Source organism: Antedon mediterranea, chromosome 5 (assembly GCF_964355755.1).
Source record: "Antedon mediterranea chromosome 5, ecAntMedi1.1, whole genome shotgun sequence".
NCBI lineage: Eukaryota > Metazoa > Echinodermata > Crinoidea > Comatulida > Antedonidae > Antedon > Antedon mediterranea.
The window spans coordinates 3041692-3056519 of NC_092674.1; the positions used below are offsets into that span (position 1 = coordinate 3041692).

General features: G+C 33.8%; 2 protein-coding genes across 4 annotated transcripts; one reads left to right on the top strand and one right to left on the bottom strand.

Moving 5' to 3' along the window:
- Window positions 1-174: 174 nt before the first annotated feature.
- On the bottom strand, window positions 175-8847 carry LOC140048604 (X-ray radiation resistance-associated protein 1-like). 2 transcript variants are annotated; one of them, XM_072093355.1, is made up of 11 exons: window positions 8691-8847; window positions 8025-8221; window positions 7599-7743; window positions 4851-4948; window positions 4496-4641; window positions 3816-3926; window positions 3175-3460; window positions 1881-2405; window positions 1396-1680; window positions 1003-1173; window positions 175-562 (listed from the first exon to the last, which is right to left on the bottom strand). In XM_072093355.1, the coding sequence occupies exons 1-11, from the start codon at window positions 8785-8787 to the stop codon at window positions 428-430; spliced, it is 2196 nt and encodes a 731-aa protein (XP_071949456.1). In that variant the 5' UTR covers window positions 8788-8847; the 3' UTR covers window positions 175-427. The 2 variants fall into 2 exon arrangements, with proteins under 2 accessions (XP_071949456.1, XP_071949455.1); XM_072093354.1 differs by having other exon boundaries at window positions 8025-8224; window positions 8691-8846.
- A 2107-nt stretch (window positions 8848-10954) lies between these two features.
- Window positions 10955-14825, top strand: LOC140048511 (uncharacterized). Of its 2 annotated transcripts, XM_072093245.1 has the most exons (8): window positions 10959-11062; window positions 11262-11370; window positions 11513-11707; window positions 12026-12207; window positions 12438-12683; window positions 12837-12964; window positions 13110-13179; window positions 13293-14825. In XM_072093245.1, the coding sequence occupies exons 3-8, from the start codon at window positions 11599-11601 to the stop codon at window positions 13533-13535; spliced, it is 978 nt and encodes a 325-aa protein (XP_071949346.1). In that variant the 5' UTR covers window positions 10959-11062; window positions 11262-11370; window positions 11513-11598; the 3' UTR covers window positions 13536-14825. The 2 variants fall into 2 exon arrangements, with proteins under 2 accessions (XP_071949345.1, XP_071949346.1); XM_072093244.1 differs by lacking the exon at window positions 11262-11370 and having other exon boundaries at window positions 10955-11062.
- Window positions 14826-14828: the final 3 nt, after the last annotated feature.

Here is a 14828-nt window from a genome sequence, read left to right on the forward strand (position 1 = left end):
ATATTATATTATATTTTTACCTGTGTAAGTTTATATTAAAATTGAATGATATAAAAAAAACTTCTATAAAAATGATGCAATAAGTGTTTGAATTTAACAAAAAAAGAAGACAATTACCATAATGTAAATATTGTTTATTTTTTATTTTCATATATACAAAATTTACATAATATTAAACAAATTGAGTGAATTGAAACAAAATTTCAACAAACATTTTAGTCCAATTACAATTGTAGCAAATACATTCCTCTATATTTCATAGCAATTCCTATTCCTATAGATATTGAATGAGTCATTATAACATTGCATAAGTTTTATCCTGAACTAATTTTGTTAAACATTCATTTAGTGGTTACAGTACAAGACAACATTAGTCAAATCTATCATTTTTTCTGGAAATGTTTAATTGTTTTTTAAGATATAATTTTCATGTTTTTATACTAAATTCTTTCATTTTATCGTTGAGGCTGGCAACAGCATTTAAACTTTCTTGGATTCCTCTCCGTCGTTCCTTGGTATCCTTCACAGACTGTCCACGTACGGCACTATACTTTAATTGAATCTGTAAGATAAATGTAATATTACTAACTTAATTATAATTCTTCGATGACAGTCAGGTGTGTATAACATAAATAAAACTCTGTACCCTGTATTATATAACTCCAAAGGCAAATTACTGAAAAAATGACAATGCTGTGGGTAGCAGTGGCTGGATCTCAATGGAGTTACAGTACAAATTTTAAAAAATAGGAAAAAAACAATAAAGTAAAACAGCCAGAAAGAATTTGCAGAGCTTTCCGACAACACTAGTCCTTCCTATATGTGAAATAAATACAACCTCAAAACTTCTATTGTAAGTGCAAAATTTGGTGATATTTAGTTGTGGGTTTGATTTCCACTCAGAATTACTTGCAGTGAGGTGTTGCCAAATGTACTCAGACAATGTATATAAAGTACAAGTACAGGGTAGGAAAAAATATCTGACCCGATTAGGATATTTACCTCATTTAATAATTGCACCACTTCAGGGTACTCACGATGCATCTTCTTTTTGTCCTCTAAGATCTTTTGTAAATTTTCTTCTGTTAGCAGTATGCGTTGATTCATTTCTTCAAGAACTGTTTCTACTTTCTGCGCAGAATTTTTGTAAGGTGGTTTTGCCGGGTGTTTACTCTGAAAAAAAAAATGCACACAAACATTTAAAGATATATTGTCCCCCTGAAAAAATAATTTACAACAATTATTTGGAATATGACATTTTAATGTCACAGTTTTTTTATTAAATAGAGCAATTATCCCAGAAGACAATTAAAATATCTCAGATCCTCATTATCATAAATTTTCTTTTAAAATGCAACCACCAAGGTTTGTGAAACTTGACTGTCTTGGACTTACTTTTTTATATGGCTCAAATGGTTTTTGTATCCTATCAATACTGACTGTGTTCTGGAACTGACTCTCTTGTTTAAGAGCCAGCCTTAGCGATCTTAGGTTACTTTGCACATCTGACGTGACCTTCACATCTGGGTCATCCGTAGCATCCAAAAACGTCTCAAACCCTTTGAACTTTTGAGCGACATCTTTGGAAGTTTTACGTATTTTCTCTTTCTTCTTTGGTTTTTTTTTTGTTTGCTTCATCGGTTTTTCTTCCGTGTGTTTCTCCTCCTCTTGATCATCCACCTTTGATCAACAAATAAATTTCCCTATTTAAAATACTGTATTCATTCTCACAACAAGCACCTTCCGAGTTTTAAAGCTAAAACGGTAAGCTAAAGCTCTATTACACTATCAAACATCATAATGTCATAAAAGGGGCACCTCACATTTTGTTGTCACATAAAGTTTGATAGTGTGAACAGAGCTTAAATCACTACTCTTACCTGAGTTAAGAATACAGGTTCATCTAACAGCTCAGTCTTTTGCAAGTTGTCTTCAACATCTTTCTGGCTGCCAAAATTCTCTTCATTCCACGATTTAGTTCGTTCAAATTTATCATCAAAGTTTTCATGGTAACCAGCTGGTTCGGTCTTTGGTCGATCCTTGTCAGAGATTGGTGGAAGAGGTTGATTATCAAACGGTGATCCTTGTCGACTTGGTGGTTTGGGTTCTGGAAGAGCTTTTTGTTTTGGAGGAGCTGCTAGCATGTATTCAACTGGTCTTTTTGGCAGGGGTCTCGCTACTTCTGTTACCTTTCGATGTGATTTCACTGGAACTTTGATGGTAGGCTTCTTACTTGGTTTGTTACCTTTCTGTCTTACCATTTGTATGCCAAGACGATCGCTCAGGTAGCGTTTTAATAAAGGCGGATCTCCACTTTGTTGTGTGGTGAGTGGGTTATCGTTTATTATTAGTTCTGAGAGTAATGGCCAGGCTGCTACTGCTAACAAGCCTTCCTCATCACAAATCTACATAATAAAAAGCAATTTAAAGGTACTGCAGTTTATCATGATCATTGAATCCAGGGACGGATCCAGCATTATAGATTAGGAGGGGCTAAATATTTCATAAATTATAAAAACGATTCGTTGGCTTTAAAAAGACATGGCTGTTAACTTTTAGTGGGTGGGGGGGGGGGGGTTAAACCTGTTTAGCCCCGCCTAAATCCGTGCCTGGAATATAAATTGTTATTTTTATTATACACCTTGCCTTGCATATGTTTGTTCTGTTTCTGTTTTGCTTGTTAACATCATTAAAGTAGGTAACAAATTATATTCTCTCTGAACGAAGTAAAATTGTAGACCATCTAATTAATTTACTTTTGAAGTATTTTGCTTTTTAAAAATATTTATACTCGATACATTAAGAAAATGGTTAGAACATCTGCATATCAAGCAGAAGATTTCAGGTTTGAATCTCGGTTGGGGGTGACTTTTTTTTTTGGCTCCTCTTTACACACATACATATTGTATTGTATTGTACTATATATTTATTTATGTATGATGATGTGAATAAAGTTGGTAATTTTTCTCATTCTCTCATTTTCCTCATCTCATCGTTTTAAATTAATTAATACATTTTCAGTATTAGAATTTGTTCTGTGCCTGTTGTGTTTATATATAATAATGAACCAATTTATCCATAAAAAGATGAAGTGCATGAAAAACAGAGTGTGTTATCTTGTGTCACATATTCCAGTCCTAATTTCTCTCAAATAATTATCATACCTATAATTACCTTATTAAATGCTAAGCTGAGGTGTTGTAGTTCAGGAAATGGTGGTGGTAAATCCAGAGGCGGGGGGGTTTTACAATTCGATAATGATGCATCATCCTTGCTCTTGCCTGTGTCAGGAGTTTTACTTCCTCCTCTGCTCGAAGCACGTCCACTTTTCGGTCTCCGTTTACCAGACTTTGGAGTTGATACTGCGGATGATGTTTCGCTATTAAATCCACTTTTATCCAAAGCTCGTAAATGCGGAATGGAATATATATCATTTTTGTCTAAATTCAAACGCTTCAATCTACATTAAAACAATTTTCAGATTTTAGACTCAAAATAATCAAATAGGAAAATGGAGGGGTTTTGGTGTTGTAAATGGATGAGAGTGAATATATCAAAATATGTATTTGGGGTGGAGTTGAATTTGAGAACTTATAAAGCTAGTTGACAAAAGAGTGTGATATACCCAAATATGGTAGTGATATGATAAGTTTGATAGAGTAGACAGAGCTTTAGAATTTGTTCTCAAGTTCAATTCTTTTTAAAGATAGTGCAGACATAGACAGGATTTGAACCTAATACTCTGGCATCAGTAGCCGAGCATCTAAGCGATCAAATGTCACTGGAATCATTAAATTAGTAACAATTGTGCTTACTTTTTAAGACTGGCTAAACTTGCAAATGTGGTAATATCAGTCAGTTTGTTGTCATCAAGAAAAAGAATTTCAAGATTGTCAAATCTAGGAAGTAATGCTGGCTCATTATTTCTGCAAAAAAAAATTAATAAAATAAAAAGCAAATCCTCTCTTCTTATCAAACACAATGAAATAAACAAATGATTTATACAGTATTACTTTAAGGCAGCAACCAAATCTAATCAATGAATAATAGTGATGAAACTGTAGCCTGGTGGTGATATACAGTACATCGTTACCAAGTTCTAATGTTCAGACTGGTGCCACTGTTGCATCTTGCACCCACCCAAGGGGCTGACATCAACAGTAATTGATTGATATTGACAAATTACTGATAACATCAACCCTTGAGTAGGTACAAAAAAACGACGCTCATTTCACGAAGACAGGAGATGAGATGGACCAGTACACCAGGGTAACTCTTCCGAAAGATGCCGTTGGTTCTTCAAAGTGCACACAAGATGTGTACCCTGGACTTCCAGTTTTAAGCTGAGATGTCTATCACCTGAACTATAGCAGTGGAGAGCCTTGAAACCGTGTCAATGTATGGCTGTGGTTTAAATGCTCAGCCTCTTGACTTGAAAGAAACTAGCTAACACTTTCCTGCAAAACCAAAGACCGGAACAATTATGAAAACTTACTCGACTTCAATTGTGTGTGGACGGGCCATCTCTCCTGGAAGACTTCTAATCTGGTTGCCCGTCAGGTAGAGCACCTTAAGTTTTGGAAGAACACCAATTTTAAGAACATCATCAGGAGACAAGTTGTTGTACGAAACATCAAGCACCTAAGTTTACAAAAAAAAGATATTGAACAAAGAAAGAAGAAAAATAATACTGAATACATACTGAACCTATAAATGGAAATATAGCAGTATGAAGAAATACATCACACATTGCATAAACAAAATTTAATTACTGCAGTGACTGCAGTAGAATAATTTTTACATGGTCCCTTAATTAAAAAAAAAAATTACATAATGTAAATGTGATTTACCTCCAAGAAAGGAAAGTCTTCTAATTGAATTTTCACATTTCTTATTGCATTCAGTGGCAGCTCCAACTCTCTTAGAATAGGAAAATCACTGAAACATTCTGAATATAAAAAAACAACACATAAACGTTAACAAAGTACTATCAATATTTGATACTAATATAAAATGTCTGTGTCTATTTCAAACACTACTAGTACTATGATTAAATAGTTACTGTAGCGTACAATGCAAACTCATACAATTGTTGCTATGGACACAACTTAACATAATGTACTACCTGGTTACCAGGATGTTAAACACACGCCTATGCGATGTATATAAAGCTTTGTCTACACTATCAAATTTTATGTGACAAAAAAATGTGATGTGCCCATATATGGACATTATGATGTCATATCACTACCATATTTGGGCACGTCACACTTTTTTTTGTCAAACTAATTTGATAGTGTAGAAAAGCTAAGTTATGTGAACCACATCAAACAATGTTGCCACAAATTATGTTTCACAATCGCAGAGATATAAATTATTACTTATATTTTTTTTTGTATTCAAAAAATATTCTGAAAATGTGGTCAGGGTGATGAAAATTAAATGTTCAGAATTTGTTTAAAATAGCAAATATAGTATTTAGTACTTGTTGTATATTTAAATAAAGTCACCATTAGAATGATTATGCTTTAATCTCAGCCTTACGCCTGATGATTGAAGAGAGATTTTTATCTTCTTCATGAAATTCAATTCAATTCAACTTTATTTATTCATAGAGGCCCAGATCAACCAACACATAATTGTTCTTCTGTGGGCCCTGTGGGGACGTGCATCAACCAAAAATACAATACAATTTCAACAATGTTTTTACAATATTATGTACAGTATATAAATATATATATATATTTCAAAATTTCTAATAAAGTTTATGTTTAAATGATTATATTGTCGTAGAAATATAGAAATATAGAAATATAGAAATATAGTATGTAGAGTGCAATAGAATGCACGCATAGACAATTTTAACTTTATTCAATGACTTGTATTTAAACTAGCTATTCAGTTTTATACTGAATAATTAGCAACTTTGGAATCAAATCATTAAAGAAAATCATTTTATTTATGACTTTGTCAATACAAAACACCTCAATACTTAATTATCAAACAGAGGTCCATTATATACACTCTTGCAATAAAATAACTATAAACTTTTGATACGTTCGATGACTTGCATATTTGCATGATTAAGTAAGCGCCAATTGTGATTTCAAAAACCGCTTCGGTTGTAAGCTCTCTAATCATTAAAAAGCAAACTATTTTTAGATATGATAATCATTAAGGAAATTTTGCAAATTAAACAATATTCTAGAGAAGCCACAACAAAGTTTAAGGCTTCTGTGTTATTACTATATTCATTCACAAGATCCATGTAGGGGGCCTAGTTGATAGGTAATTAATTTTACTCCTTGGATACAGAAACTGGAACAACCTGGTGAACAATATATTTGAATGCTATTGATAGAAAGCATCTTTTATTTTTAGACCTCCTTGAAGAGAAGCAGGAGGCTTGTTTACGAGTAAGGTATTAAAATGATGGTAATTGACATGATTGGACAATGTGCGTTTTTTGCAGCCTACAAAATTATCCGAGTACAGTACAACACATATAATACCGCATTTGACCAAGGGGGTCCTGGATGCGATATTTCTTTTCGTACATAAGTTGGGGACCCCTCGTGAAACGTCACACAATAAACATGAATATTCATTAGTCATATCCATAAGGTGTGACGTAAGAATTGAGCTAACTACAATTCGCTAATGCAAACGATTTCTGTCGAGCCGTCTGTGTAGTCGAGTGGATAAGACTATGGACTTTACATGTCGATGTATGGGGTTCGACTCCCATGAGCTACCTCTTTTTGCTTTATAGTGAGAGAGCGATTATTCAGAGGGTTAGGTTTAGTTATATTTAGAAAGTAGTTCGGCTATCTTTCACATGGGATCCCCAACTTATGTACGAAAAAAAAAATCGCGTCCTGGATATGTAATTAGGGAGTGGGATTTATATTTGGATTTTATTAACAATAAAATTGAGTAAAGTATTGTGTCCACATTATATTTTCATCAGAACAGAAAACAACAATGTCAACAAGACATTTTAAGGCAGTTTGCCTATTTATGAAATGCCTCACAATCGTTATTTTAACTCAAAAGTTTGGTGGAATCATACATGATTTATCTAATATATAATATTTAATATTTTTAAAAGGTTTATGAAACATAAAATAAAGCTCTGTCTGCACTATCACAGAATTTATGTGACAAAATAATTTGATGTGGCCATATATTTATTATTATTATTATTATTATTATATTTATTTATTTATTTATTTATTTATTTTATTTTATTTCCAAACCCAACCAACAGCAAAAAGAAATTCGCCAATAACACAATGATGTCATATCACTACTATATACTACATCATTGTGTTATTGGCGAATTTCTTTTTGCTGTTGGTTGGGTTTGGAAATAAAATAAAATAAATAAATAAATAAATAAATAAATAAATAAATAAATAAATATAATAATAATAATAATAATAATAATAATAAATATATGGCCACATCAAATTATTTTGTCACATAAATTCTGTGATAGTGCAGACAAATATTATGTGGGCACATCACACTTTTTTGTCAGTTGGTTTGTTAGCTTGATATGATAGTGTGGACAGAGATAAAGAAGCTGTTGTTACCTAAGCTGAGCAGGTTCTCTCCTGCATTCACATACGCCACATTATCAAACAGAGCAAAATCTTCTGATTTGACATCGGTCAATTCTTGACCTGCTATGTTAACAGAACAAAGGTCAGAAGGGTCTCCAACTGCGCAATGTTTCATCTATGTATAAATATAAAAGTTGTTAAATCATTTTATGTATGAAAAGCACAACATGCTAAATATTGCTGTAATGTATTATTTTAAATTTCAGAAGAGAAAAAAAAGTTTAAAATATAAATAATTAGATTAATATTATATTCAAACTTTTTTTGTAAAATTATTTGTTATAAATAAATTCAAGATATCGTTGATTGGATTGGTTGGTCAAATAAATCATTTTTATTAAATTTTTATTAGGTTGTGTTAGATAAATTAAAAAAAAAATTAATTCAGGAACTAACCAAAAAGAAGCCATCAAGTATGCCCTCACTGACACCATCTTCCTGGTGTATTTCAGTGTGTCCCTTCCATCGTTCTTTAGTTTCTTTTTCTTTTCGTTCTTTTTTTATCTGTTCATATGTTTTTGGCGTCGGGCAGAGTAGCGCTTGGAACGTTCTACGTTGCTCTGCTTTGTGAGCCACGTACCATGCACCGGAAGCTACTGGAGATAATAATAATAAAACCATCATGAAATTGATAGAGAAGAAAAGAATGTTTGCTCCAATTCAACTATTATTTATTAAATATTATTAATTTAAATTACTATCATTTTACATTTATCATAGTAAACATTAGGCCTATATTTAAACTAAAGTAAACATTGCATATCAAGGCCTTCCTCTATCCTCTTCTCTCAGAGCTAGTCCCAGTGGTGGCTTAAACAGGACAAACTCAACATTAAAGATCTTTTATCCTTCCTGGTTGTTTGGTACAAACAAATCAAAACACAAATACATACTGAGGCCCTACTACTACTACTACTACTAGCCTATACAGGGTATACAAAATCAACAGCAGCAGCAGCAGGCGCGCGTAGCCTACATTTTTTGCGTACAGACGGCTACGTTACTCTGAAAATCAATTGAAAAATACATTTTATAAGTTGAACAATATATATCATTACTTACCATCATCAACTCCTTTTAATATTGTTCGAACAGGGAAGCAATTGCCGACAAAATAGCCAGTGCCTTCATCTAATTTGACGCCAGCAGGCACCGCCATTACATCCTCAACAACCACGGCCGGCAGCAGCAACCGTAACTGCGATCTTTTTGTTTACACGTCGCCATGGAAACTGCCGGGAGTTTATGATCATTGTTTACATTGTCACACTAAATTCCCATTCTACTCTACTCTCTATTATGATTATATCGAGGAAATACAGTCAAAAGAAAATAATTGTATGTTAAGATTAAGAACATTTATTCTTCACAAACATTTACTTATCGCTGTAGCAAACAAAGGGAGGTAGGCTAGGCCTATTATTATGAATCTTTCTTTGGAGAAAAATCAAATCTATTATTATTTATAATTTAGTATTATAATTAAGTTTACCATTTACCAGGGAGTTATTATACTAAGTACATTAAAAAAAATAGATACATTTTTATTTTATTTGTTTTTAATCAATAATGTCCACTTTATTATTATAGACGTAACATGCCACTGTTATACCTCCCCCACCCTAATGTATGTTTAATTACTATTGATTATTTTACTTTTTAAAATAAAATGAAGGAGAAAATATGTGTATTTTTTTTTGTGAGTAGCGACAGTAGGCCTACACAGATACTGTATTTATTCGAATAAACGCTTCCCTCATAATTTTTTATTTCCTCGAATAAAACCTCGCCACATAAATACTCAATATTGTATTACAACACATTTCTATTTGTTTGTAGTAGAATTCATTAGTATGATGACATGATGATGAAAAGCATTGTGATTGAATTTTTACTGTATTTTACTTCTCGATATTAATTTATATAGGTCTGCTGCAGCTTGTTTGTTTATCTGTAGGGGTGGGGGTATTTATTTGATTATACCTACCAGGCCCGTAGCCAGGGGGGGTTTTTATGGTTCGGGCGAACCCCCCCTTTACAGCGAACCCCCCTTAACCGACTGCGAACCCCCATCCCCGACATGCCCAATACCTCACCCTCATCTCCGAAAATCGTCCAAATACGTGCCCCACAGTACAAAAAGTTGTTCGTAAATTGAAAAATTCGTAAACTCGTTCGGAATAACTCATACAGTACCTTCTTCCCTGTATGAGCGTACTTCGAGCAATACGTGTCTGTAAATTTCTAAGAGTTGCAAATGAATTGCCGATTTAAACCTGAAAAATAAATGTTTGGTCCCTGCATGTAACATGATATAGACGCGTCTCACAGCGAGCTGGGGCACGAACGATTCGTACAAAGGACAGCATGCATAAAGTATATAGCCTTCCGACATACATCAGTAGTATTTATGTGTGGCTATGAAGTATAATGTATCATAGAGGATTATAGTGAATGTTAATATTTTACACTATAATATCTATGGTATCATGTACTGTAGTTCACATTATGGCATCCGATTATTTTTTTCTAGACCACCAGCCGATACGTACTCAAATGTATCAATATCACCTATTTACATTGGCATATTTAATTTCCTCAACAAATTGCTGTAAATAAATATTATAGATAGAGCTATAAAAAGAATTGCATTTGCCTTCACCCAGTGTGCTTTTTTCGGGGCTTCTCCTAGACGTACGTTCGCATTGAACTTGAACGCAAAACAAAATACCGAGTAAATGATCAAACAATCGGCGGTTCCGCACACAGAGCACGCGCATCTAACATACGGCAACAAAAATGTTATCGTTTAAATAGTCCACGAGTCCAAGTACGACCGTTTTGCTCATTGGTAGCATGCTGCATGAGAGTGTCTTTTCCGGCCATCTAGGGGTGTCATTTAACCAAATTCGCTTCACCTCAGGCCCCACCCCAGGGGGGGGGGGTGACCCAAATACTTAGTGTCCGAACCCCCCCTTGACAGATCCTGGCTACGGCCCTGCCTACACATGTTACCATTTACACCCACAAAAATAAACGACTCCCTCGAATAAATTCATTTCCCCCACCCCCTCCCCACCTAAAAACTCCTGAACAATATCCAGGGGCGTTTATACGGTACAGAATTTAAATAAAGTTGAGTGACAAAACAATGTGTATTATTATGTGTATATCATTGTTTTCTTTATATTATTAATCTTACTTACAATAATTATGGACATACATAATTAATTAAATTAACCGAAGTTAGGTCTCATGGACGTCGTGTACGTAGGATTTATGATAAAAAGTTTGTCGAAAGAGGGCGTAATTTGACAACGTGTTGTTGCTACGCGTAAATAAACATTGATTACTGATAAGAAACGATCCTTCTGTCAGACGGCGAAAATTGACTAAAATACCCCATAAAACTCAACCTGTAATAAGAGAAACTGGTTAGTAGATATTTAATGATTATCAATGACCCAATTAATAAAGTTAGTCTAGTATAGTAAGATAGAGTAAGCCTAACCTCGGCCTACTAGGATTATCCCCAGCCAGTTTGAAGTTTGGCGAGGTATTGAGTGTAGTACTATTAGTATTTTTATGGTGTCATTCACACAAAGAATGACATCACATTATTTGACAGGGCAGAGGGTCAGTAGTGGTGACACACCTCAACGACACACGAAGAGTGCACTGCCTGCAGCTGTCCGATCCTGAATACTGACACATAGTATAGCATAGGTTTGTGAGATTTTAGGTTTGTACATTCTTTCTCCTTATAGGCCCTATTTAATTTTAATTAACAATACAATTAATATTACAGTAAATTAATATGACGGATGGTTATTATTTTGATAAAATTATTAATTATTATGGCATTATTAATATTATATTTACAGAAGCAACATATAATGAAGAAGCACTAACAGTCATACACGAATGATTCAATTAAAAAAAAGATTATCAAAGTTGGGGCTGACTGAGAATGTCTACCCGGCCTGTCCGCCCAATTCGTGATCCGATTGAAACGCTTGAACGCATTCTTCAGCGCACTACACTTAATACTCAGCAGGCAACTCATGAGAATATCAGTGGTAAACACTTTATTGTTATTCTTTTCGATTTTAAAGTTCTTGATTTTAAAAGATACCCAATCCACTGACCGATTGAGCTCTGTCAACACTATCAGTATCAAACTAGTTTGACAAAAAAAGTATGATGTGCCCAATGGTAGTGATATCACCAAATATGGTATGGTAGTGATATGACATCATCGTGTCCATGGGCACATCACATAAAGTTTGATAGTGTACACAAAGCTTTACTCTAGGCTACATGACTGCCCAACTGTAACAAAACCCATTGGGCCGAGACTAATATACCTTATTAAAATAGAAATATTCTTTTATTAGATGTCGGTGGAAATATATACAGTTGTGCATCAGAAGCAGCAAGACTAGACAAAGAAGGTGCAGTAAAGAAAGCTATAGCAGAGACGCAAGGAAAGGCAGAAAAACAGTACAGAGATGCTTTGTGCTTAGCAAGAGAAGAATCAAACAAACAGCTCAAAAACTCCCTTGAAGATGCAAGAAAAGTACAACATCACAGTGTCTTTAGCTTTATAAGAGAATTTAGTCTACAAAACACATTTTTCTGGTTATCAAAGGGTAGAGTCATTGCCCAAAAAACCTTGACACCTAAAACCAGACTTTTTAAGCTGCAGTGGCCGTATTCACCATTCACACTTAGGCTAAGGGAAACGCTTACCCTTAAAATAAAAATCTCCTATCTAAGATATCAACACATTTTATTTTCTCCTCTTAGGCAGCACAACAACAAGCATCTCGGGTCGCCCGCTCACGTGACATTTTAGAAGAGGAGCGTATAAAGAAATTGACGCAGAAGCTGACAAAAGTCAAAGAAGAAGCTTTGCACTCTCAGTGGGAAGAATGCGAGAAGATGCGTTTGAAAGCAGTTGCAGACGGGGTTGCAGAAACAACTCGTCGTTTGCATAATCAATTTGCGTTGGAAAAAGAATTAGCTGTTGCAGATGCTTTGAGGGTAGCAAGGGTAAGCTGATAGAAGATGTTTCCTTTCTTATGATTATTTGATTTATTTCAAACCTTTTATTCTTCGATTTTTTTACTTTACCTCCCAAAAGAAAATTAGTTTTAGAGATTGCTAATGTATAATATAATGTTAATCAAATTATTTTCTTATTAGGATAAATTTGAGATTCGCTTGGCTGATTCAATTGCATCGACAAAAGCAGAGTGCGAGAGAATGGCCGCCGCAGAGGCAGCCCGTGTTGCTAAACTACACAAAGCGGAATGTGATAGACTTGAAGACATGTAAGTATGGTATGAAAGCAGGTCGTAGCAATAACAAAATTTCACCTCTTCATAAAATCAAGGCTATGCCCCGCCCACCCACCATCCCAGAAAAAATTACCCAATTCCTCGGTTAATTTTAAAACGATATCTTTTTATTACACAGAATTGTAGATTTGCGCAGAGAACTGCATGATGAAGTCCAAGCTCGACTTCTTGTACAATCTGACTTTAGGGTAAGTATTAGTAGCCAACACAGTCCTATTATTAACCCTTCTTAGTGATCTTTAAATGAATATGGTATTTAATAAGGAAAGAAATTTTTTTTTAATTTGTTGTCCCAAAATAGGCAATGCAGAGAGATTACAAACGGTTCCTGGATTTCACCGACGGCAAGTACCATTCCGATTACCTGCTTAAACTGAGGAAACACGGAATGAAGTTTGATAAGAACTGGGAAAGGAGAGAGAGTGAAGAAGTGACCATGTTCCCAATTCCTACGGTTCTTGCACATTGCCAGCGAAAGAATGGAGTGAATAAGGAAAGTAAAGAAAAACCAAAAACACTCAGCTTTGCTCCTCCGATAAAGTAAACCGTTTTGTTTGTTGTTTTGGTTGGAATGCTTTTTCAGACGAGATACTGTACTCACGCAATGCACAACGAATGTGCGTTAACCAATCAGAAGCGCCAGTCCTTACATTGTGCTCAGGTGGGAACCAAGCCTTAGTAGTTATAGGGTACGTACTTACATTGTGCCCAGGTGGGAACCAAGCTTTAGTAGTTAACAACAGTTTTGTTTTAGTGTCATTAGTAGTGGTAGTTACATGGCTATATTGAATACAATAGCTTTTGATCTTTTCATCAATATATATAAATATTTGTATGTGGTAAATAATCATTACCTATTTACTTTTCAATGACAAACATTCCAGTTTGACCTTTGTAATCGCTTTGTGCAGTCAGGCGGATCCAGGGGCACGCTCCTCCTTTGATAGCTGCAATATGAACTATTTTTTGATATATATTTTTTACAGACTATTAATATCATTATGTTAGCGTCTACAATATCATGTGGCCGTATTCACCAATCACACTTAAGTGAGATATTTCCCTTAAATATTAAGTATTTCACTTAACTCAATAAATGTTTAATCATTCATAATTTTATTGTCATTGCATTTTAAAATGTTATTGGTGCTTCCCTTAGCAGCCCAATGTGAATACGGCCACTGGATTTTCATCTGGATAAGTCTAATGCTATATTCTAGCTTTCAATATTTTTATAATTTGTTTTTATATGATTATGCAACAGTAATATAATTTATAGCATATTTAAAATTTCATTGAATACAATTTTCATTAATTAATAATTTTGTACTATAAATGTATTTTTTAAAAATATTTTATTTAGTGCAGAATTCCAATTTTAATGTATTTTTTTTAAATATTTCATAATCGGTGCAGAATTCCAATTTAACGTTTTGGATATTAAGTTCAAGTTTTCATATTTCTTTTATTTTATAACTAATATATTCTATATAGTTTTCACAATATATATTTTTACATTATAGGCCTAAATGTATAAGCACATTTTTTTTTCATTTAAGCAATATGTTTTATCCATTTTTTTAAAGTTAAAGAATGTCTTTCAGACTTGGTTTTTTAATCTTAATATAATTGTGTACGTTTTAAAATTAAAGTTCTCAAATTAGCAAGTCTGACGATGAGGACACCAAGACAATATTATGAGAACTTTATATTTAGCACTATATATTTATCTCCATACTGTATCTAGGCAAATGGCATATAATTTGGTCAGTATCTCATCACATGATATATGATACAGCACAAAATGTGACCTATGTGAATTATAACAAATTAAACC